General features: G+C 38.9%; 1 protein-coding gene across 1 annotated transcript; it reads left to right on the top strand.

Moving 5' to 3' along the window:
- Positions 1-3,844: 3,844 nt before the first annotated feature.
- Positions 3,845-24,621, top strand: LOC103009293 (centrosomal protein of 78 kDa-like; the record flags this gene model as incomplete). The annotated part of the gene is given in 13 exon segments (XM_057540446.1): positions 3,845-4,118; positions 4,121-4,168; positions 4,171-4,224; positions 7,311-7,483; positions 7,575-7,647; positions 8,726-8,829; positions 11,170-11,344; positions 14,337-14,457; positions 14,565-14,623; positions 16,203-16,267; positions 16,558-16,669; positions 20,168-20,303; positions 24,427-24,621. Coding segments are annotated over 13 exon segments (1,464 nt in total), but the record flags the coding sequence as incomplete, so codon positions are not given.
- Positions 24,622-26,352: the final 1,731 nt, after the last annotated feature.

Here is a 26,352-nt window from a genome sequence, read left to right on the forward strand (position 1 = left end):
TTTGAATTATGTTTACAACTCGACTTCTAAACTCAAATGACAGCGTTAACAGTGAGAGTCAAGGCAACAAATCTGGAATGGTAAGATCATAGGTGAGCACACATCGAGAGCATTGTGTGATTTAGATAACCAAAAATATCAAGAGCAATTCAGCAAAAGGCAGAAGTGAGTTGCCACGATTGAAAATCATGCTTCTTTTCGCAGTTTCCAGAACCAAGCCTGATTTCAGTCTCAAAGCCTAGAGATTAAAGGAATTAAAGGGGGAGGTGGGCCCCCCTTTTGGAAGCCCATTATTGTTCTCCAAAATGGTGACATTTTTCAAGGACACTACTTGGTAGCAAGATGATTCCATCAGATTCCAATCCTAGAGTAGACAAAGATTCTTCTTTACCGAGATGAATATTTATGTGTATATGTTTGCCATTGCCTACAGTGCCTTGGCAAACACGACCATCCAAAGACTTAGCACATCATCCAATTTCTTATCGTGTAGATATGAAAATAAACCTTAACCAAGAGATACAGTTGTCTTAAGATATTTTGCATCCCTTGAAGCTGCTCAGCATCATGTATCTAGAGGGTGGCAATTTTGTGATTCAATTCCTACCCTCCTGAATAGTAATCCAGCACTCTGTCCTGGCACCATACTTGAAGATATGTCCCCTTTCAGCCAGATTTCATCACCATCTGGATCTTGTGCTTCAACCTCGGTAAATTCACGTTGAAAATGAGGCAACTAGGGCCAACAACTTACTAGCACTTGATCAGTTCTAATATTCTGGACCATGCAGTTTTTCTATCTCTAGTGATATATTTTCGTAGCTTATTTTGCAAATATACTAAATATATGGAGAAGAGTTCAACCTTGCCAATAACTAAATAAATAATTCATCTATCAGTGTATTTTCTGTTTGGACATGTAGCGTGATCTGATAAACTCGGAGATCCAGAATTTAAGCTCTATGAGGGCAAAGATTTTTGTCTTTTTTCCCCCTTCACTTCTGTATTCCAGATACTTGCATCAGCCTGGCACACCAAAGGTGCTCAGTAAGTATTGTCGAATAAATGAATTTGATAAGAACTAGCAATGGTATTGATAAAATGCACTATTTCATTATTCTTATTCAACGATTCTGAGTCTGTATTTGAAGTGGCTGGTATCAACCTGCAGGACTGGAAATCCAACCTGACGTGCAGTGATGGATAAGTAAAAGGAGGGATGCAGAGAGCAGGACTGAGGCTAACAGAGCAATCACCATAAGAGGTTAAGACAAAGTATTCACAAGGCAATTCTGACCAAAGTCACTTACGGAGGATGTATGAGAAACAAAACTCGATGTGATTAAGAGGCAGAATTTCTGGTGGTAGAGGGTGTAGAGAAAAGGGAACCCTCCTGGTGGGAATGTAAATTGGTACAACCATTTTGGAGAACAGTATGGAGATTCCTTAAAAAACTAAATATAGAACTATCATATGATCCAGCAATCCCACTCCTGGACAAATATCCAGAGAAAACCATACTTGAAAAGATACATGCACTCCAATGTTCATTGCAGCACTATTTACAATAGCCAGGACATGGAAGCAACCTAAATGTCCACTGACAGAGGAATGGATAAAGAAGATGTGATATATATATATATATATATATATATAATGGAATATTATTCAGCCATAAAAAAGAACAAAATAATGCCATTTGCAGCAACATGGATGGACCTAGAGATTTTCATACTAAGTGAAGTAAGTCAGACAGAGAAAGACGAATGTATGATATCGCTTATATGGGGAATCAAATACAGAATGATACAAATGAATGTATTTACAAAACAGAAACAGACTCACAGATCTCAAAATCAAACTTATGGTTACCAAAGGGGAAACGTGGAGGGAAGTGATAAATTGGGAGATTAGGATTAACATACACACACTACTATATATAAGGTAGATAACTAATAAGGACTTACTGTAGAGCACAGGGACTCTATTCAATATTCTGTGGTGACCTATATGGAAAAAGAATCTGAAAAAGAATGGATATATGTATATGTATAACTAATTCACTTTGCCGTACACTTGAAACTAACACAACATTGTAAATCAACTATACCTCAATAAAAATTTTTAAAAAGAGGCAGGATTTCTTTAGCTAACTGCTGCTACCACTGTCAACTCAAAACCCCTGGACCGGTGTTCCCATCTCTGAATATAGAGTGTTCTCCCAAGAACTTTTTGTAGAGCCCTCTTGATGTCCTTGTTCCACAGGCTGTAGATGAAGGGGTTCAGCACTGGGGTGACCACAGTGTACATCACTGAGGCAATCATGCCTCTCCAGGAAGATGAATCAGAACTGAGATACACACCAAGGCCTGCCCCATAGAACAAAGAAACCACGGACAGGTGAGAGGCACAGGTAGAAAATGCCTTATGTTTCCCATTAGCTGAAGGGATTCTCAGGATTGAGGAGACAATTCGGGTGTAGGAGAAAAGGATCCCTGGGAAGGGAACAATGCCAAGAAATCCGGTCACCATATATAGCAGGATGTAATTGACCAGTGTGTCTGAGCAGGCAAGTGTGAGGGCCTGAGAAAGTCCACATTAAAAGTGTGGAATGACCCAGCTGGTACAGAAAGACAGCCGCAACATCAAGAGACTCTGGATTAGGGAGTATGACAAGCTGATGAACCAGGACACAAGAACCAGCAGACCACAGAGCCAGGGACTCATGATGACTGTGTAGTACCGGGGGTGACAGATGGCCACAAATCTGTCTTAGGCCATCACAGTGATGAGAAAAGTGTCCATACCTCCAAAAACCAAGAAAAAATACATCTTGGTATTTTTTGCAGGGTGATGCAGCCTGCATAAGTGTTGGATTTGCTCCGTGTCTGGATGTTCACCAGTATCTTTGGGACCATGGTGGAAGTGAAACAGATGTCAACAAAGGACAGGGTGGTGATGAAGAAGTACATGGGGGTGTGGAGCTGGGAGTGAGAGCTGACGGCCAGGATGCTGAGATGGGTTTCAATCTCTTGTCTTATAGCCTAGCATGTCATCTATGAAAACATTTCACATGTTGAGAAGGATGTGTATTTTACTATTCGGTTGAGTGTTCTGTAGACATTTATTAGGTCTTGTTAATTCATAACGTTTTCCAAGTCTTGTATATCTTTGTTGATCTTCTGCCTAATTGTTCTATCCATTATTGACCGTGGAGTACTGAAGCCTCTACCTAATGTTGTGGAATTATCTATTTCTTCCTTCAATTCTTCATGTATTTTGGTATTTTCTTCTTCATGTATTTTGGTTTTATCTTATTCAGGGCACATATGTTAATAATTTTTGTATCTTCCCTTTTTTTTTATCATAAAATGTCCCTTTTCATATGTAGTAACTTTTTTGTTTGTTTTAAAGTCTATTTTTTCTGGTATTAGTAAAGCCACTTCAGCATTCTTATGGTTTCTATTTGCATGATGTATATTTTTTCACCCTTTTACTTTGTACGCATTAGACCTTTGAATCCAAGGAGTGTCTCCTATAGAAGACATTTTTAAAAACTGTTTGACAATATCTGCCTTTTGATTGTACTGTTTAATTCATTTACATTTAGTTTACTCCTCAGGCCAGGTCCCCATGGGAGGTGGGGCTGCGTGCGGACGCATGGCGAGCGTGCTGACGTCCACGAGCCCCGCCCCCACGGGGCCACCCGCAGGCTTGAACCGCAGCCTCGCGGCGCGGAGGGCGATGAGGCAGGCGCCAACGGCCGGCGATGCGGCGCGCAAGGAGGCGCGGGAGGGGGCGCGGGAGCGCGGCATCGAGGGGCCGGCCTAGCTAGGGCCCGTGGCCCTGCGTCTTCTGGCTGCGACGGGCGTCCATCGTCCGCAGCCGCCGGGCGGGGGGCTCCCGAGGGGCCGGGAGGCGAGCCGGGCCCCCGAGGCGGGTGTGGGCATCGTGTCCGCAGCCAGCGTCCCCGAGGCCGCGCTCGGGCCATGACCACTCGGTGAAGTTGCGCTGCGACAGCGCGACCGACTTCTTCCAGCGCTGTGAGGACCTGTGCGCGCTACAGGACCCGGTGCCTCTGCCCGCCTTGCGCGCTTCCCTGCGGGAGGGCCTGCTGGACTTAACGCCGACCGCCTCCGTGGGGTGGAATGTGTGCCGCTCCTGAGCACCCTCTGCCCCCGATCTGTATCCAGAGCTTCTTCCAGCCACGGCTTGGCGAGACAGGTTTGTAGTTCCCGCTTCCAGGGGCTCTCCTGTGGGCGCTGCGAAGCGGGGTTTTAGATGGTGCAAGGTGGAGGTGGGCACTAGAACCGGTGCCCAGTGCCCGGGTGTGCGTGCACTAGACGGGGCGTGTGGCCGAGGACTCCTGCCGGCTCGGTGACCACGGCCGAGTGCCTTAAGGCTTCTAGGTCTCAGTGTTCTCATCTGTAGCATGGGCTGAACAGGACTCACTCTCTGTGGCGGTTACAAGGTCGCATTCTGTTAATGCTTGTAGACTCTACAATGTAGAACACTTAGCACAGTTTGGAGCATCGTTAATTGTTGCACAGATGTTACCTGGTCTGTTGAATGACTTTTGCCTGGTACACGCCAAAGCGTTTAGGAAATGGATATATCACAGCTTCATTTCCTTTCCATTAAAACAGGGCTCAGAAAAAAAAATTTTTTTTTCAATAGTCGTATCATATAGTGGAAAGAGCACCGGTGTGAAGGCAGCTTAGGGTTTGAATTCCAGGGCTTATGCTCTCTGTGGCCTGGGCAGGTTTCTTTTGCACTACAATCCCCACACTTGTAAAATGACATGAAAAACCACTCTTTCTGTGGGTTCTTAGAATTAATTAAGCAGGTTATGTGTGTAAAGTATCCTGGCACTTGAATGACTTGTCAGAACTAATGGCTGCTGGAGACAATGCTTCTGCCCTAGGTAATCTCCCCTTCTACTGGGCGGCAAGTAAACAAGCACAGTAGTCAGTGCTCTGGAAGAAGTGAGTTCTGGTGCTACAGAGCACAGAATCTTCTTTTTTAAATTTAATTTTTATTTTATATTGGAGTATAGTTGATTTACAGTATTGTGTTAGTTTCAGGTGTACAGCAAAGTTATTCAGTTATATGTATATCCATTCTTTTTCAGATTCTTTTCCCATACAGGTTGTTACAGGATATGGAGTAGCGTTCCCTGTGCTATGCAGTAGGTCCTTGTTGATTACCTATTTTATATATAGTCGTGTGTATATGTTAATCCCAAACTCCTAATTTATCCCTCCCCCCGACCTTTCCCCTTTGCAGAGCACAGAATCTTAGAAGGGAAAGTTCAGGGTAGGCTTCTTGGAGGAGGTGCCATCCTTTCTAAGGATATGTAGAAGCTCCTGGGGTGGCAGGAGGGAGCAGTGTGTGTCAAAGTTTGAGAAACATAAGAAAATATGGCAAAACTAAGGTACAGGAGTGGAACTCAGGGTTTGGGAAAGAAATGAGAGTTGATACTGGAAACCTACTGGGGCCAAACAGAAAGGGGCCTTGTTTGTCCTGTCAGAAGTTTGCATATTTATCCTGAAGGCTGTGGGAAACCCTAAAGAACAATGAGATGGACTTCTGGTTTAAAGGTTCACTCAGACCTCCATGTGGAAGGCAATTGATTGGGTGCAGGGTGAATTGTAATCTAAGGGTCCCACTTAAGTTATAAAAGGTTGGACTGGATTTTGGAGATCTGAGAGAGAATGCGTGAGGCCTGGTGACCAGTTAGAAAAGGGAGGGCAGCAAGCGTGGGTGACAGTTTACAGCTGCATCTTTTTGTGAGATACAGAGCACAGTAGGAAGGGATTGGGGTGGGGAGAGGATCTTACTTCATCTTCAGTGCTTTTGAGGGGCCTGGTAGACGTGTCTGGGCCCAAGGTACAGATCTGGGCTTTTTAGGAGGACAGGTATTTGAAGGCATGGGAGAGACTTAGGTTACCCACAAGAAGATCCAAAGAATCATAGGTCTGAGAGTTTTTTCAGTGGGTATATTGAGGATGCTTATAAGCTGAAAGAAAGTAGCCAGCAGAGGAAGGGTGTGAAGATCTAGGAGAGGAAATGATTGTTCATTTGTTTTCAAAAAACTGAATACTTATCGTGTGCCTGGCCCTTTTCTAGGATCTGGGGTTCACACCATCTGTTATCTCTTCTGCAAGGACAGTTCAACTCATCCCCTGGTGAAGAGAAGTCAGATTATTCTTTGCATCCCATTCAGGTGTAGGAACTGTTCTGTACCTCTGAAGGGACTTTACTTAACCTGAGTAATAGGTTAGAAATCAAAAGAAATTATAGCTGGAAGGGACCTTAAAGGCCAGTGTACTTAATTTTGCCTAATATTTTACATTGAATGTAAGGACAATTTATTGCAGAGCCCATTCTCTTCAGAGTTCCTTCACTGACCTTTCTTTATGTCTTGCATGCAGTGGGTCTAGCTTGTAGATTTTGGCCTCCTCCTCAATTTGCTTCTTCATCCATATTCCATTTTGCCCGGACTATGGCAGAAGCTCCTGGGTGGTTTCGTGGCTCCTGGGCTCTGTTCCTCTAAGTTCATCTGCCTACTCGGGTTGAGTGATCTTCTAACATGAAAAGATATGCTTAAAATAATGCTGCTAATGACTTGCCCACACAGAGTTAGTGCATACTAGCCGCCCAGCGTGTGCCCTGCCCAGAGGCCTGTAGTCTGAACTGTGCTCGGCCAAGCCTCCTGGGGCTCTTTGGCCCTGAGGAAGGGGAGCTTTTTGTGATCACTCCTTTTATCTAATCGGTCCTTCAGCAGCGGGGCACCTTTTTCTAATCAGCGGAGGCACCCTTACTCAGGCAGTGGTAGCCCCAGTCCTCATCACCTGTGGGATACAAGCCATGCTGTCTCCCAAGCTTGCTTTGGCCAACATCTCTATTTTCATTTCTGTCTGTTCTCACACTTGGACCCCTGGCCTTTAGTCATCCCCACCTGCAGTATTTACAGTGCCCAGCAGGTGTCAGGCTTGAGTGTCTTTGCACGGGTGCTCCCTCTGCATTTAATGCACCTCCTACTCCAACTGTGCATAGTCTCTTCTTTCTAGATTCTACTTCAGGGTTATCATGAAGCCATCAGATATAAGTTTTTGCCTCCATAGGAACCTCTGTGCATAAAGGTTATGGTTCTTTTTCTCATGTGATTGAAATTTTGAGTTTACACATGTCCCTCCTTAGTGAAGGCTTTAAGGGCAGGAGTCATTTCTAATCCTTAGCACAGAGCAGATGCTTTTTAATGATGATAAAACGTTTAAATCACTCATTTTACAATAATTTTGGTTTAGGTTGTGACAGAAATAAAGTTTACAGAAGTCGTGTTCCTGCGATAAGAAATAAAGATGTGACCTTCCAGTTGTGTAAAGCTCTTAAATGCCGTGCAAGTGCGTCGGGTGCGCTAAGGAACCTGGAGCTAAATGGGCTAGTTCTGAGAGAGAGAGTCTTAACTACGTTAACAAAGGTAAGCCTTCATTGTGTCCTGCCAACATTTGATAGTTGCTTTTGGGGCAAACTAAACCAATGAAAGTTTAAACTTGTTCTCCCCATTAAAGGGATTGAATAAATCAGCCAGTTTGGTGCACCTGTGTCTTGCGAGTTGTCCAATTGGAGATGGAGGTTTAGAAAGTGAGTTTCAGTCTTGTTTAAGTTTCTTCCCATCAGACTGGTCTCGTGATTTCCTACACACCATGTCACTTCCTGTCTACCTTTTCTTGGTGTTGTTCATGCCTGGATTGTCTTGGTGTTGTTCATGCCTGGGTTGTCTCCTGTGCCTGCTCAAACCTTGGTCCATTGTCATTTGTACCGTGGAAGTTTGTCATGCTGGATACTGTCAGAACTAATTTTACTTACGTTTGTGTTAAGCCACAAAACACACATTTTTTATATTTTCTGTTTTTTGTGTTTCTTTATATTTTTATGGTTTCTCTTCAAAAATATTATGGGAAGGGAAATAGCAAGATGTAAAGAGCAAAAAAGTCATCATTCTCTTTAAATTGTTAGAACATGTATCTGCAATCACAATTGTAATGCACTGTGGTATGTGTTAAAATAGGAAATAAATGTAACGTCCCGTAGGAGCAGCAAATTCAGTGGTGTTGGTGAGGGTGTGTCACGGAAGTGATCACAAAGCAGGTGACTGTTGGTTGGGGTCCTGAAACATTAGTGTGTGTTCCCTGTGTCCAGTAGTGGTCTGGAGGGGTCAGGAAGCCTGCCTTTCAATTTGAGGGAACAGAGGGTTTGAGGTCCTCTCTCTTCTATTGCTCTAGTATACTGCATAGCACCTAATAAAATACTGGGTTTATAGTTGACATTTAAATCGCTGATTGGTAATCAAGATTGGGATGTATCATTGGAAATGAAAATAGGAAGAGTCTTATGCTTTTTAGGTGTTTCTTTTTTTTCCTATGTCTCAAAAGGTATGTAGTACTTTAATGAGTGGTTGGGAATAAAGTTTGCAGTATTCAGTGTATTCAATTTTAGTATCTAAATAGAATTAAACTGTTGCTCTAAACTGGAATAACACTTTGTTACTGACAAGTTTTAGAATGCATCAGTTCATCAATTACCTGTTTGGGAAGATTGTAGTTAATGATTTTAAGACTGTGGCTATAAACCTCCAATTGACTCAAGAAAAGCAAATAAGTCAAGATTTACAAATGTACAGGCTCTTCATCTTGTGTGTGTGGTTTTTTTTTCCTTTTAGTTATTTGTCAAGGTATAAAGAACTCTATCACTCTTAAGACAGTACACTTCACGGGGTGTAATCTGACATGGCAGGGAGCAGATCACATGGCCAAGATCTTAAAGGTGATTTTATGTTTGAACTTTCATGAAAACATATGTGATTGAAGCACATTAATACATTTACCCAGATGGCAGTTAATTTTTGTCTTTTGATACATGTGAGTGCAGCTTTCGTTTTGTTGACAGAATATGACCAGTTTTTAGTTTGGGATTCTATCATTTAGTAAAGATAGTCCACTTAATTTTAGAAATAAGAGATTTAATATATAATACATAATAATACTTTTATGTGTTTTTAGTTACTGAAAACATTGATTGTGATACTGTGAAGAAACTATGCCATTATAGTCTTCAAGACTTAAGTAAATCAACTGTTTATTAGCTGCTGTAGTTTATAAACTAATAAAAATCACTACATCAGCGATTTGTAAATACAGTTTTTAAAATAATGTCTTAATAACTTTACAGTGGTTATAATTACTGTATTTAGGCCTAAAGTTATTTAATAATTTGACATGAAGCCTTTTTAATAGTTTGGTGATACAGATCAAGGATAGGTAAACTATGGCTGGTGGGCCAGATCCAGCCTGTCACCTGGTTTTGTAAAGAAAGTTTTTTTTGGAACATAGGTGCACCCATTGTTTACATGGTAGTCGTGGCTACTTTCACCCTATGCCAGTGGGGTAGGGTAGTTGCAACAGAAACTGTATAGCCCACAAAGCTGGAAATGTTTAAATTTAGATTTTAAAAACTGAAAAATTCTTTGAGCCTGTATAGGGCAAGTCCATTGACCCCTGGGGTAGAAAACAGTCAAGAACTTGGGTGCCTAAGCCAAATGGCCTAGGTTCAAATTCCCTTTCTCCCATTTCATAGCTAGTGACCATGGACAAATCACTTAACGTCTGTGCCTGATTATGAGGTTTAAATGAACTCATTTGTATAAATAGTGCCTGGCACATACTAAGCACGGTGTAAGTGATTGCTGTTATTTCTGCTTGGAGCTTTTATAAGTTATTGTTAACAGAAAAGTGACACTAATAATTTTCCTTTTAGAGTGTCAAAGGCACTTTGAGTCTTTTATTTTTTCAAGAATGTAACAAGACTTTTTTCATTTAAAGTCAGTGTTCCCTGTTACCAAAATTTATTTTATGAATATAAAGAATTGAATGTCTTGGGGCTTCCCTGGTGGCGCAGTGGTTGAGAATCTGCCTGCTAATGCAGGGGACACGGGTTCGAGCCCTGGTCTGGGAAGATCCCACATGCCACGGAGCAACTACGCCCGTGAGCCACAATTACTGAGCCTGCGCGTCTGGAGCCTGTGCTCCACAACAAGAGAGGCCGCGATAGTGAGAGATCCGCGCACCGCGATGAAGAGTGGCCCCCGCTTGCCGCAACTGGAGAAAGCCCTCACACAGAAACGAAGACCCAACATAGCCAAAAATAAATAAATTAAAAAAAAAAAGGAAAAAAAAAAAGAATTGAATATCTTTAAGACAATACTTGTGGTTAAATGTCAAACCACTATTTTCCCAAGGCGCATCCAACTGGCTGTGCATAGTCCAGGCCTCTAAAGTTTGTGTGCGTACCCTAGGTAGCATGTGAGATCCATTTTGTAAATACAGTTTTTAAAATAATGCCTGGGACTTCCCTGGCAGTCCAGCAGTTAAGACTGTGCACTCCCAATGCAGGGGGCCTGGTTTCGATCCCTGCTCAAGGAACTAGATCCCACATACATGCCGTAACTAAGAGCCCACATGCCACAACTAAAATATCCGGCATGCCACAGCTAAAGACTCGGCACAGACAAATGAACAAACAAACAAACAAACAAATAAATAAATATTTTAAAAAAATAAATAAAATAATGCCTTAGGAGTTAGGAAAAGAAAATATTAGAACCTATTTACCTTTGTATCATTTAAAAAATATCTGTGTAGTTTATAATGTACATAAATTATATGTATAGAACTTCATGTATATAATTTGTTAATAAATAAGATGCATATTAAAAAGTTTTCTTATGGGTTGCCCAGTCAGGTGTTTGGAGACCATTGGAGGACAGAATGATGAAATTTAGAGCCTCAGCAATGATAGAATTTAGAACCAATTCCCTGACTTAGAAGATAAGGAAAATAATTCATAGACTGTAATTGAGTTGTCCAACTTTACATAACTGTTCAGAAACAGGTCATCCAGTGGCTGGAATCTAATTACTGACCGACTAGAATCTGGGTCACTGGACTCGTAAACCAGAACTGACTGTTTAATTTCTCAGGTTGATTCTCCTGGCATATATGCTTGATATGTGTGTGTGTAAATGTCTGACATAGTAAGCCATACTCAGTAGGCACACACTGTTTCCTTATTCAAACATCGTAATTTCATCCCATTAAATCTTTGAAGTATCAGACTACCAGAAGGCATGAAGAAACCTGGGCTGAGAGTCTTCGTTCCAGGAGACCTGATCTTGACTGTATGGCTGGCTTGAGGTGCATCACTCTGAACTGCAACACGCTCACTGGTGACCTGGGTGCAAGTGCTTTTGCAGAATCTCTTAGTGAGGATTTATGGCTTAGAGGTAAATTCTAAAATTGAAAGTATTAAATTTTTAATATGAGATATGCTTAGCTTTTGGCATGATACTGTTGTGATAGGATTTTTTTTAAAGCCTCATTTTTCTGTTAGCTTTTATGTTGCTTTTAAACTTTCTCTAAGAGTTGCATATATTCTTTTTTTTTTTTAAACTAATATAGTCTCTAAAGGCATTTATTTATTTATTTATTTATTTAATTTATTTATTTATGGCTGTGTTGGGTCTTCGTTTCTGTGCGAGGGCTTTCTCTAGTTGCGGCAAGCGGGGGCCACTCTTCATCGCGGTGCGCGGGCCTCTCACTATCGCGGCCTCTCTCGTTGCGGAGCACAGGCTCCAGACGCGCAGGCTCAGCAATTGTGGCTCACGGGCCCAGTCGCTCCGCGGCATGTGGGATCTTCCCAGACCAGGGCTCGAACCCGTGTCCCCTGCGTTGGCAGGCAGACTCTCAACCACTGCGCCACCAGGGAAGCCAGCATATATTCTTTATAGAAAATACAGAGTAACAAGAGAAAAATTACCTGTAATCTTAATACCCAGACATAATCACTGTTCATTTTGGTGCATACACTTTCAGTCTTTTATTTTTCTATAAATATATTTGTACACTTAGTGATTACAGAAATAGAATTGTAGTATACTTGCTGTTTCATATTCCTGCTTTTTTCGCTTAATGATGTATCATGTAGTATTCCATCGTATTGATGTCCCATAGTTTAATCAATACTTTGCAATTAGATTTAGACAGTTTGCTTTTCCCTGTCAGAAACAATGTGAATACGTTGTATATACATCTGTGTGTCCATTGGAATTACCTCTGTAGAATAAGGTACTAGAAGTGGAATGGGTAAGTGTGACATATTTTTAAGACTTTTCATACACATTGCCAAATTACCACCCAGAAATGCTATGCCAATTTGTAGTCCACCCCAACAGTGGATGTGAAGCCTGCCTCACACAAACACTGGCTTGTAGCACTTTCAAAAAACTGTAAAACTACAAAAATGAGTACCTCTGCCTTTTTCATGCAAGTGGGATTACTCCAAATTTTATAACTTTTCCGTTAATTTAGTATGAGCATTTTAGCAAGTCAGTAAATTTGCATCTACTGCATCATTTTTTGGGACTGTTCAGTGTTCCATTATATGAATATGCCACAGTACACATAGCTTATCCATTCTTGTATATAAGCTATGTCCAGTTTTTCAGTTACAAATAATACTCTGATATATATCCTTACCTATATCTCTGACTATTCCTTTTGGTTAAATTCTTAGAGAGTCATTGGATCAAAAAGGTATACACATTTTAAAGGCTTTTATTACAGAATAAAAGCCTTTAAAAGCCTTGGTTTAATCTGATAGGAGAATAACCACAATTTGTTTTATTTTATATTCATTTGATTTACTGGTGAGGTTTACTGGCTGTTTGTATTAATTTGGCTAGTTGGTTAATTACACCCTGTGTCCATTCTTCTGTAGTGAGAGTTTGTAAGGGTTGTATCATATCCTGTCAGATCCATATGTCTGACTTGCTATTTCTGTGTGTTGTGGGGTGTTGAAAGACTCCAGTTATTTTAATGTGATGGTCCACACAACACTTAAAAAGATGACTCATGATAGTTTCCTTTCATGTAATATTTTTTAATACCTGTGCTTTTGTGATGATCCCTTTGGTTTAAATGAGGAGGTCGTTCAGCGCCAGAACTACTAGAATTCATGATCGTTTGTTCTAGTTTTTGTCTGACCTGTTACTCAGAGAGTTCTTGACCATCATACTTTCATGATAGGTTTTTAGTATGTAGTCTCTATTCATACATTCTTTGAATTTGTTATTATGTGTATCCTCTTAGACTTGTCTTTTTTGCTCTAAAACTAACAGTTGTTACATTTCTTCTATTTTATTTTGTTTTCCCCTTTTAACTAGTTTCAAGTGTGATTTGAAGCTCAAGATCATGATCAAAAGAATGCAGTGCATTTCTGAGCTCCACCAGTTTTTGCTTGTGAGGTTTACACTGCCACTGTCGCCCTTGCTAATTCTGAACTGAGATTCATTTTGTGATGTTTTTTGCTCATAGGTTATATATAGTTATTCTTCAGTTTTGTAATTGTAAAATATGTTGGATGATTTATTGGTGCTAAAGGCAGGGTTATCATTGCACATCCAAGAAGAGGTTTGTTTTGTTTGGTTTTTTTCTTTATTGGAGTATAATTGCTTTACAATGGTGTGTTAGTTTCTGCTTTGTAACATAATGAACCAGCTATACATTTATATATACCCATATCTCCTCCCTCTTGCGTCTCCCTCCTACCCTCCCTATCCCACCCCTCTAGGTGTTCACAAAGAACCGAGCTGATCTCCCTGTGCTATGTGGCTGCTTCCCACTAGCTATTTATTTTACATTTGGTAGTGTATATATGTCCATGCCACTCTCTCACTTCGTCCCAGCTTCCCCTTCCCCCTCCCCATGTCCTCAAGTCCATTCTCTATGTCTGCGTATTTATTCCTGTCCTGCCCCTGGGTTCTTCATAACCATTTTTTTAAAAAATTCTGTATATATGTGTTAGCATACGGTATTTCTTTTTCTCTTTCTGACTTACTTCACTCTGTATGACAGACTCTAGGTCCATCCGCCTCACTAAAAATAACTCAATTTCGTTTCTTTTTATGGCTGAGTAATATTCCATTGTATATATGTGCCACATCTTCTTTATCCAGTCATCTGTTGATGGGCACTTAGGTTACTTCCATGTCCTGGCTATTGTAAATAGAGCTGCAATGAACATTCCAAGAAGAGGTTTTTAAATTGGATTATGCATTATGTGTGTGCGTATATGTTTCTGTTTTTCTCTGTACCCCAAATTACAAACCTGCCATGGCTGGTCTTGTGCAGGCCTCTTCCACACGTGAGAAAATGAGAGTTGTCTATATGTTAAATCTGTATAGAGTTAGCAAGTGACCTTTTGTCTTTCATCGAAAGCACTTGACCTGCAGCAGTGTGGCCTCACCAGTGAAGGAGCAAAGGCTTTACTAAAGACCCTTGAAACCAGCAGAACTCTGGTCGTTTTGAATATAAGAAAAAATCCACTTGTTGATATGTGGTCACTTTTTTTTTTAATTGATAAACACATAGCAAAACAAAAAGAATTTGTTCACATATTGACAATTTTTAAAACTTAATGTGTTGAACTTTCCTCATCATATACAGTTGGCCCTTGAACAACGTGGGGGTCAGGGGTGCCGACCCCTACGCAGTTGAAAATCTGGGTATAGGTTTATAGTCAGTGGTTCCGCATCTGTGGATTCAACCAACCTTGGCTTGTGTAGGACGATAGTACGTATTTATTGAAAAATATCCGTGTGTCAATGGACCCGCGAGGTTCCAACCCATGTTGTTCAAGCGTCAACTGTACTTTTATAATGTTGCACTTCCCTTATGTTTTTAGCAGATAATGTACTAATTAAAGTGAGTTATACCTTTAAATTGTTCTTATCTCTACTCTGAATAGAGGTGAACCTAGATACTAAGCCTGCTTCTACCAAGAGCATTATTTCCTTCTTGTGCAACCTGTGAATTCTTGCAAGGAGTACTTTATTCATTTGTCAGTTCCACAAGTAATTTTTTAAATACCTTCTGTGTGCCAGATACGGGTTTAGGCACTAGGGATAAAGCAGTGAACCAGACAGACAAAAGTCTTGCCCTCGTGGAGCTTACATTCTAGTGAAGGAGTTCAGATAGAAATGAGTAAACAGATAAGTAATATAATTTTAGATAGTAGGAAGTGCAGAAATATCGTAATGTAACGAGAGTGAGGAGGGGCAGGTAGGACTACATTGGATAGGTTTGTTAGGGGACAGCTTCACTGGAGAAGTGGCATTTGAACGGAGACCTGAATGAAGAGAGGAGCAAGCCATGGAAGATCTGGGGTAAGCACATTCCAGGACAAGGAGGCAATGTGTATGCAGGCATGTAGGTGGGTAGAGTATTTAAGGAAAAGCAAGGAGGCCAACATGGCCAGAGTACTGAGTGAAGAAGAGTGTGGTATGACATGCGGCCAAGGAGCTAGCCAGGGGTCTGATCTTGTAAAGTCTTGAAGGCCAGAGTAAAGATGTGGATTATTCTAAATGAGTAGAGGGTTTTGAACTGGAAAAAGGCATGATCCAAATAGTATCTGAATAAGGTGACCTGGTATAGAGAATAGACTTGGGAGGATAAAGAAGAGAAACAGGGAGACCAGTTAGGAGACTATCACAATGGTCCAAATAAGAGATGTTTATGGCTTCGCTTAGGCTGGAAGTTTGGAGCAAGTGAAAAGTGGTTGAATTCAGGCTGTGTTTTGAGGGTGTAGCTAACAAGACTTGCAGATAGATTAGAGGTGAGGTGTGAAGGAAATAGTAACAAGGAGACAGGTCGTTGATGATTATGTGTGCAACTGGGTGGTATCACTTAGAAGAAGGGAGCTGATGGGAGGAGCAGCTTTTGAGGGAATATCAGGACTTTGGTTTGATATCTTAGATACCCATTTAGGTATCTAAGTGTCTGGACAGTGCTCAGACTGTACTTTGTATCCAAAGGTATCCAAAGCCACTTTAGATGCAAAATGTTTAAAGTTGACCTTTGCTGCGGCCAAAATAGTAGCCACTGGGGGCAGTATGCAAGATGGCATCTTAGGTTTTTGAGGAAGAAATTAGAATACACAAAGGGGGAAATAAGTGTATAATTACGTAATATAGATTTCATATTTAATTTTATGGGAAAAGCAATAATTAGTTGGCTTTTGGTTTTAAATGGAAATAGCCACTCATTGGGAAATAATTACTCTAGTTTCAATTTATTTTACTTTAGATCATTCTGTGATGAAAGCAGTTATCAATAAAGGTCTCCAGAATGGAAGGAGTGCCAAGTCAGAGGTATGTAACATGTTTTAGTTCTCTTGGAAGAATTTCTCTTTAATGGCTTGTATTTCTTTCTTTCTTAAAAGAAAATTATCAAGGTACTTTCTGCCATCTTAAAACTAAGTTTTTAGTCAAATGAAATGGCTTTTCTGTTTTTGAAAATGTCATGTGATGCTTTAATTTAGGTTCCCAGAAATGCAGATTGAAAACCTTTTATTAACTTAAAATATCTTATTTTCCAATTAAGATCAAACTCTCATAAATTACCTGTAGCTTAAATGGCATATTTATCATTTCTCTCTCAGTACCAGCAGATAACTTCTCCATCGGTGAAGGAACCATCCAAAGCTGCTAGACAGAAAAAGAGAACTATAATTTTGGGAAGTGGTCGTAAAGGAAAAGCTACTATTAGAATTGGTAGCTCTTTTTTTTAACGCTACTAGAACTTATACCCCTTATGTTTTCCAGTGTGCTAAAATTAAAACAACCAATATTAACCACATGCATATTAGGAGGCCTATAATTATTTTGATACTTATGAGAATTTGTAGAATACAGATATAATAAATGAATTTAAAGAGATGTTAATATTAACCAACATTATTGTCTGGATTTCATAAAAAGTTTGTTATTTTGAAAATATTTCTTGGTTGATGATTACTTCTAATACTTTGCAATTGAAATTTGGGGTGCACTTTGATGATAATTTTAGTAGTGGTGCTTTTGAGGGATGATTTTTTTTTTTATATGAAGAATTACCTTTTGTGCTATAAGAAGCAAAATTTCTTCCCAGTTCCAACCTTCCCATTGTTCCCTGCTTCTTTCTTAGAAATTCTTGCTGAAATTTTTGAGTCAGGCAATATCTTGTTTCTCTCAATGATAAAAAAAAAGTTGAAATATGTATTATCTTTATAAAAGACTTGTACAGACAAGTTTATTGACCTAGATGGAACATTTTAGAAAAACATTTTCTAAATGTTTACTGTAATGTATATTTAATTTTCCAAATGATAGTTAACCCAGGATTTTACAACTAAGCCTATAATTTTGTTACCAAATGTAATAAAAAGCTTTTAAAACACTTTAACAATAAATGGTATAAGTTTCACATTCTCCTGAATATATAAATGTGCTATAATTAACTTCTGATAATGTTTGTATTGTTTCTAAGAGACCTTAACTTTTAATTTTCTGGAACATATTATCGTTAGTCACAAATAGTCTTTTCCTTTTTTGGTGATAAGAATGAATAGCAGGAGCAGCACTTGTTAAACCAAATCTAATATGAAACTAACTCTTCCTTGTGAGTAAATTTGAATTTTGAAACAGTAAAACAATAAGGTTTAATATAAAGCAAAATAAATTTTTTATGTTTATGATCTGCCAATTTCCCAGAAAAAGTTTTGTGGTGACTTTAGTTATATACCACATACATTAAAATCACCAATGGACAACACATCTTTTATTCAGGTGCCATCTGAAAATTTTAAAAATTTGTTGGCTTAATATCACTGAACCGTCCACTTTAAAATGGTTAAAATGATAAATTTTCTGTTTTGTGTATTTTACCACAATTTTTAAAAAATGTGTTGTTTGAAGATTTTTAGGTTTTATAAAGGTATTGTATTAGCATAACAATGAAACATTTAAAAGATCACCTGTAATCTCATTATCCTATCAAGCAATATTTACATTTTCATTTTCTCTTCCTGTTATCTACAAACATAATTCCACATAGCTTCAATATAATTAGCCATTCTTATCATTTCATATTAAATTTAAATTTTATGATTCATAGTTATACTTTTTAACATTGTATTCACAAGGTTTCATTGAGTTGGTCAATTTTTCATATTGGTGAAATATTGGAAATAACCTATAATAAACTATTGTAAACATCTTCATAGATACAGCTTTTTTTTTTCTACTTAAAGATGTATGTTTTTGATTCTCTTAATCAACTTGCTTGGGCAATAGTGTATTAAATAGAAGTCGTTAAGAGTGTTTATTAAGTCAAAAAAAGCTTATGATTTGTCTGCCAGTTGTTATTTCAAGACAGTGATATTTTAATAATCAAATAGTACATACAAAGAAGTTAAGATTTGTGATATCACACTAATTACATATTATTATTAAAAATTTATATCATATGTAAAGCATTCTTAAAATAGCTAAGTTGACTTTTTCTATAATATTAGAAATGGAAATATATATAAATAAGACATGTATATGTAAAACATATTAGGAATTCTATAATATTAGTACCTGGTGGTATATAATAGGGCATCATGGAATGAGAATAAAACAATTAAAAATTTTTTTTTTATTTAGCGTAATTAAACAAGGTAGAAATGTAACTGAAGTATACAAGCTCATTGAGCTATTTTAAGAGTAATTTTATTTCTTGGGCTTTTTTTTGTATTTGCCTCAGTTATTTGGAGACATAGAGGTAAGCCCAATCAATATCTGGATATACACTTAGATCCAGGTGAGTATAGGGGTGAAATAATGGTGTGAATTGTGTCACATTTATGTTGTAATTATGTATGCCTAAAAAAAAATGGGAACTTTTATTAGAAATTTTTTTATATTCTAACAAGAAAAGTGTAATTAAAAAAATTTTTAATACAAATGTATTTGCATTAGTTTCTGAAAGTAAAGGAAGGGTATACACATACAAACCACATGCATACAAACATTTTTTTTTTGAGGGTAATTAAGTTAAAAAGCACAATAAAATAGCACAAAATGAACTGAGCTCCTATATATTTTTAAGAGGCATGTAAATCACACAGGATCATGTGGTGATTATCAATAAGCTACACTCTATGAAATATTTATCCTATATTACCACATACACTCTATTTTACACTCCAGCCTAATGCTGCTAAAATGTAGTAGAAAGCAGCAGCATAGCACAGGGAGATCAGCTCGGTGCTTTGCGATGACTTAGAGGGGTGGGATAGGGAGGGTGGGAGGGAGGCTCAAGAGGGAGGGGATATGGGGACATGTGTATGCATATGGCTGATTCGCTTTGTTGTGCAACAGAAACTAACGCAGAATTGTGAAGCAATTATACGCCAATACAGATCTATTAAAATAAATAAATAAAATAACATAAAATATAGTAGATTTGAAGGATAAATATAACCATTTTAACCTATGATTTTTTTTTCAGGAAATTCAAATTTAATATTTAAATGTGAATTTTAATATATGGCTTGTTCTAAATAAAATATTAACACGTAGGTCTAGTTTTTGCAACCAAATATTTCATATAAAGATACTTGCCTCTTTACTACTGAAATATAGGATAAGTCTCCACATTTCACTCTTTTATCCAGTGGGTTTCATTTGTTTTTTTTGTGTGTTTTCTATATGAAATCAAAGGAAAAGTGAAGGTTGACAGGCTTATAGGAGAGTAACATTGACTCACCTACCACCCAGCAACTTTCAGTCTTATAACTTTTATTGTTTTTACATAGAAAAATTCATCTTAAATTGAAATTTTGGTCTAATTCTGAAGATTCTGTTTGGCAAAAGTCATGGGTGTATCTGTGTTTCTCTGTCCTTGAGATTCAGAAATGCCAAAGGTGTTCAAAGATTCAATAAACTTGAGTGTTTCTGCATGATACATAAAATGTATCATACTTTGGGATTTTTTAAAAATTTATTTTTGCATTTCTGCACATCTCAATACTTTTAGTTAAAATAACTTGTTACTGTAGAGAACTTATATTTTTTTAAAAATGCTGGCTTATGTAAAACCTTTGTACAAAACGATCCTCTTTTTAATGGCCTTGGCATCATTGTCAAGTGCCTGTTTGATTCCTTTCAAAGTGTACACGTGTGACAGTTGCTCTGTAGACCTTTGGTGCATCTTGATTCCTTCTTTTCATGCTTTCTCAAACATAGGCTTGGCCACAAAGAAACCTGTAAGTAATGGAAGGAAACACTCTGCTGGTAAAGAATGTTATGCTCCTGAACCTCTACCACCTGGTGTGTCTGGTTTCCGGCTGTGCCGTACTGCAGAACGTGCAAAAAGCAACAGGTAACGTGTTTGCATTCCCTGTCTTTTTCAGTCGTTCAGAATTCTTTATTTTGGAACTTCTATTACGTGGGCGGTCTCTGGTGCTTTCTATAGAGGAAAAAAGATAACTCACACATGGCTTCTGCCTAATGAGCCCCTAAGGAAGAAAAACAAAAAGTAATTGGGAGTGTCAGGTTGTTTCTCAAGTGTCACAACAGAGGTAACCCCGTGGGAGTCTTGAGGAGACTAAAATTATCACCAATTGTGCAGGTGAAAAAAGTTTCACTAAAGGCAGGTGTAGTTGAGCCAAGCCCTACAGCACAGAAGTAGGAATTCGGATATGTACGAATGGGAAAAAAGACATTTTAGGCATGGGATATAGTTTAATGCAGAATGGATGAGAAATATGCATTAGACCTATTCTAAATCAACTGGCTTATTAACTCAGTAAATCAGATTTAGTGAGTCAAACTAGCTTTAACTGATTACTTATCCAGGGGATAGCTGTTCATAGTAATTTTTGTCACAGAACTGTAAATAAAATTGTTGAACTATAGCTTTAGACTTGCTAAGTGAAATAGATTGCTCTACATGATTTTCAAGTGACTTACTTGGTAGTATTCACGAAATTGGGGGTTAACAATTGCTTAAGAAAACAAGAGAATTGATTTTAAATAGGACTTGATATTGTAGGTGTTTTCCTTCTCTTGTGTTTCTTGCCTAGAGAAGTTCCTTTAGCATTTGTTGTAAAGCTGGTTTGGTGGTGCTGAACTCTCTCAGCTTTTGCTTGTCTGTAAAGGTTTTAATTTCTCCATCACATCTGAATGAGATCCTTGCTGGGTAGAGTAATCTTGGCTGTAGGTTTTTCTCCTTCATCACTTTAAGTATATCCTGCCACTCCCTTCTGGCTTGCAGAGTTTCTGCTGAAAGATCAGATGTTAACCTTATGGGGATTCCCTTGTGTGTTATTTGTTGTTTTTCCCTTGCTGCTTTTAATATCTTTTCTTTGTATTTAATTTTTGACAGTTTGATTAATATGTGTCTTGGCGTGTTTCTCCTTGGGTTTATTCTGTATGGGACTCTCTGTGCTTCCAGGACTTGATGAACTATTTCCTTTCCCATATTAGGGAAGTTTTCAACTATAATCTCTTCAAATATTTTCTCAGTCCCTTTCTTTTTCTCTTCTTCTTCTGGGACCCCTATAATTCGAATGTTGGTGCGTTTAATGTTGTCCCAGAGGTCTCTGAGACGGTCCTCAGTTCTTTTCATTCTTTTTTCTTTATCCTGCTCTGCAGTAGTTATTTCCACCATTTTATCTTCCAGGTCACTTATCCTTTCTTCTGCCTCAGTTATTCTGCTATTGATCCCATCTAGAGTATTTTTAATTTCATTTATTGTGTTTTTCATCGTTGCCTGGTTCCTCTTTAGTTCCTCTACGTCCTTGTTAAATGTTTCCTGCATTTTGTCTATTCTGTTTCCAAGATTTTGGATCATCCTTACTATCATTATTCTGAATTCTTTTTCAGGTAGACTACCTATTTCCTCTTCATTTGTTAGGTCTGGTGTGTTTTGACCCTGCTCCTTCATCTGCTGTGTGTTTCTCTGTCGTCTCATTTTGCTTATCTTACTGTGTTTGGGGTCTCCTTTTCACAGGCTGCAGGTTCGTAGTTCCCGTTGTTTTTGGTATCTGTCCCCAGTGGCTAAGGTTGGTTCAGTGGGTTGTGTAGGCTTCCTGGTGGAGGTAACTAGTGCCTGAGTTCTGGTGGATGAGGTTGGATCTTGTCTTTCTGGTGGGCACGTCCACGTCTGGTGGTGTATTTTGGGGTGTCTGTGGCCTTATTATGATTTTAGGCAGCCTCTCTGCTAATGGATGGGGCTGTGTTCCTGTCTTGCTAGTTGTTTGGCATAGGGTGTCCCGCACTGTAGCTTGCTGGTTGTTGAGTGAAGCTGGGTCTTGATGTTGAGATGGAGATCTCTGGGAGATTTTTGCCGTTTGGTATTACGTGGAGCTGGGAGGTCTCTTGTGCACCAGTGTCCTGAAGTTGGCTCTCCCACCTCAGAGGCACGGCCCTGATGCCTGGCTGGAGCACCAAGAGCCTTTCATCCACACGGCCAAGTACATGGGGAGTTTCTTGCCTTTTGGGAGGTCTGACGTCTTCTGCCAGCATTCAGTGGGTGTTCTGTAGGAGCAGTTCCACATGTAGATGTATTTCTACTGTATCTGTGGGAAGGAAGGTGATCTCCGCGTCTTACTCTTCCGCCATCTTCTCCCTCGATCCCTCCAAGATAATAAAACATTTTTTTTTTAACAGGAAGGCTGACATAAGTCAATTCAGTCTATCCTATAATTTTTGTATCTTTCACTGATGACTAAATGTTTTACCATATTGATACCATTTATAGGTTTTTGCTTTTGAATATTCTAGCCCCAGTTCTTGGGCTTTATGAATAAGTGAAATTTTGTATAAAACTGAAACAGTCAAGAGCTCTTGTGAAGTAAGAGAGTTGAACAGCATGTGTTTCTACACCCATTAAAATACCCACTTATATTTTTAGCTCAGTGACAGTTTTACCACAAATGCTGTGACATAGTCAAAATATTAAAATAAAGCTAAGTTATGAGTCTGGAGTTAACGTCTTCAAGATAATGAAATAAGTGGTATGTCAGGGAAAAGAGTTTGTACTTGGAATGATCAGTTTATTCCAGTGGTTAATCATCATGTGCAGAAGGGCCTCATGAGGCATGAGCATAGGAGTTAAATGATCCCACAGGCACCAAGGAGAGCTCATTTTGCTGTTCTACTACTTCAAATTAATGAATACACTATTATCCTCCCACTCCCAATACACTTGTAAACACAGACACAATGTGTTTAATGATAGGCAAATGGCCCATGCATTGTGCGTGAAGAATGGCATCTATCTGATCCCAGAGAAACCTAAAACTTTTCCTCAAAGTTTCTCTTTGATTGCACTGTTGTCAAGTTCCCCTTAAGTGAACCTGGGGCTTCATTAATGTCCAGAATGCAGGGAGAGCTGAGTTAGAAGCCCAAGGGATGTTTAAACAAGCTCTTCTCCTGGGATCCAAACTACAGAGGCAAGTGCTTGTAATTTCCTCTATTTAATTATAACTTTTTATTGTTACATTGTAGTGCTCTAACAAGTCCCTTGACATGTCCAGGGCAGGGGTTTAACTGGCAGGGCTCCCAGCTCCAGGAAGTTGTTAAGTAAAGAAAACAAGTCTGCTTTAAAGCCTTTTTTTCCCCTCATGTTCTATGAGAGTTAATTTAAATCTTTGTTCAGCCCCTATGCTTTTAAACTGACCTATTTTTAATAAATAGTCTCCCTGGGACACCAAGTAATTATCAAGTTAGAGAAATCAAACCACCACAAGGGAACTCTCTGTGAAACATCTCCATCAAAACAAAGCCATCACACTTTGAATTCAAATTATTTGGTAATTCTGATGCTTTTTATTTGGTCTCAAGCAAAAGTTCTTTGTTGTTGTTGTTGTTTTATCACATGCTCCCTAATTCACCTTTGAAAAACAGAATATATCACTGAGTTTTCCGTTAATAGAGAAGCTTCAGGAGAAAAGATACTAACACTTATCAACCCAACCAGCACTAGAAAGCCAATTTTGTTTTTATAAACTACTCAAAATGCCACTCCTCTTTCATATCCTCTAACTACACACTACCTTAAAATAAAACAACAAAAAAAATGGTTATTAGACATAGACTAAAATATTTAAATAACTGATTACTTGTCATATCATGAATAAAACTGGAATTTAACAACTGGCCAATCAGTACACATGAAGAGTTATGTATGTAACTTTTTAAGAGTTGCAACACAAAATGTTCCTTGTGGATATTGAAAGTCTCATCTAGGGGTTTGTAAGTTTCCACTCTTATAGAAGCCACTATCCTCTTTTGTCCTTATATGTTTCTTTTGAAACATTTATATATATTTAACAATCTTATATGTATGTGTGTGTAAATATATATATATATATTTTATATGCATTTTCAAGGTTATAATTAGAAGTGAAACAACTATTCCTTATTTGGATAGCTTTCATGTATAGAGTTTCAATATTTTTAACTGAAATTTGATATGTTACAATTGCCCTTCTTTTTAGGTACATATCAGCAAGTGCCCTTCTGAGATCTGTTTTCCATCGTGTATTTTTTCTTATTTCTTATTTATAAAATGTGATATTGTCTCCCCAACCATACTGCTTACTTGTCTCCACCTGGTCTAAGCTGTTCCATAAAGCAGATCTTATTGATACATGAGATCTTAAGTCATTAGAAGTAAAGAGCACAGATTTAAAAGGAGCCATTATGAAGAGATAGGCAAAGGCCAAGGGGCCTTTCTTGCCTCACACCACTTGAAATTATTCAGGATAGGATATACAGGAATATAAGTTTACATTTTAATATTTATTTGCAGATTTTTTTTTTTTTTTTTGAAGAACGGAGAAATTTTTTTTTTTTTTAAAGGATTTTCTTATTTATTTATTTATTTATTTATTCTTGGCTGTGTTGGGTCTTCGGTTCGTGCGAGGGCTTTCTCCAGTTGCGGCAAGCGGGGGCCACTCTTCATCGCGGTGCGGGGACCGCCCTTCATCGCGGTGCGCGGGCCTTTCCCTATCGCGGCCCCTCCCGTCGCGGGGCACAGGCTCCAGACGCGCAGGCTCAGCAATTGTGGCTCACGGGCCCAGCTGCTCCGCGGCATGTGGGATCCTCCCAGACCAGGGCTCGAACCCGTGTCCCCTGCATTAGCAGGCAGACTCTCAACCACTGCGCCACCAGGGAAGCCCTATTTGCAGATTTATATATAGAACAATTTATATATAAATTAATGTCTATACATTTATATATTATATATTTATATATTTGCTTATATGTTTTATAGGTTTACACATAGAATTAAGGTCACATGACACTGAATGGTGTTTGATGATAGAGGTATGTATGTATGGCTAGAGTCCTACTCCTGCAGAAAATTGATTCAACTGGAACCCCAGACACTCATGTGAGGCCAGATTGAGTGCATGTGAGGGTGAAGAAGGGCCTGGGAACCAGTGGAAAAATGATGAAAGGAAGCACTTTGCTGAATTCCTGATTAATTAATAAATCACGTGGTGTCAGGCAACTCCATAGCTATCATATCTCATGGTCTCAAGCATACTTCCCAATGACTAAAATAATCACATATGATTATAATCTCAGAAAAAGATTATGCACATGAAAACTATATTCTCAAGCATTTTAGTGAAGATTCAGTGTGCTCACCTATGAGAGATCCCAAATGAAGGAAATGTTACTGGACCCTCTCCAGATTCTTGGACAGCAATACCATAGAAATGAATATCACTCCCACAAGACTCTTAGGAAAGCAAAGCTTTTTATTGAAAGAGATAGCTTGTGCGCAAGGGAGAAGGCAGAAAAAGGTGCCAACTCCCCGAGGACTTTCAGAGAAAGGGTTTTAAAGGCAGGTACGAGGGAGGGGACCGCAGGGTGCCTGATCAGCTTGTGCTCAGTTCTCAGACTGGTTGGCATCAAGGTGAAGTTTCAAGCGTCATCAACCTTCTCGTTTCAACCTGTCTGGGCTCTATATTCTTGTGGTCAGTAGTTTTTATCTAGTGGGCATCTGCTTCCTGTAAAAACAACTTAGGAATGTGTGTCAGGCCTTTATCTGTATCTTTCAGGGAACTGGGAGTTGGGTGACTGCTAGGTGGAGGATTTTATAGTCCCGCTTTTGTTCTTTGGAAACTATGTACGTACATCGGTGGAACAAAGAGAGAGCAAATCTTTACTCCTGTGGATCATTGGTTATTGTCTCAGAAGCCTATGCTTTTAGGTGCTTTGTTTTACTGGGCTTGTCAAGCCCCACTGGCTCATGGCCATTCCCTCGTCCTTTTCCAAAATGGCTGTACTCTTGTCTTCCTGTTTCAAAAATGTAGAATTTAGATACCGCCATCTAAAAGTACAGCATCACCACCAAGGGTAGTGTTCAGGTAGAATTTTTTAAATGAAGAACAAAATGAATGTTTCTAATT

This window comes from Balaenoptera acutorostrata, chromosome 2, assembly GCF_949987535.1.
Source record: "Balaenoptera acutorostrata chromosome 2, mBalAcu1.1, whole genome shotgun sequence".
NCBI lineage: Eukaryota > Metazoa > Chordata > Mammalia > Artiodactyla > Balaenopteridae > Balaenoptera > Balaenoptera acutorostrata.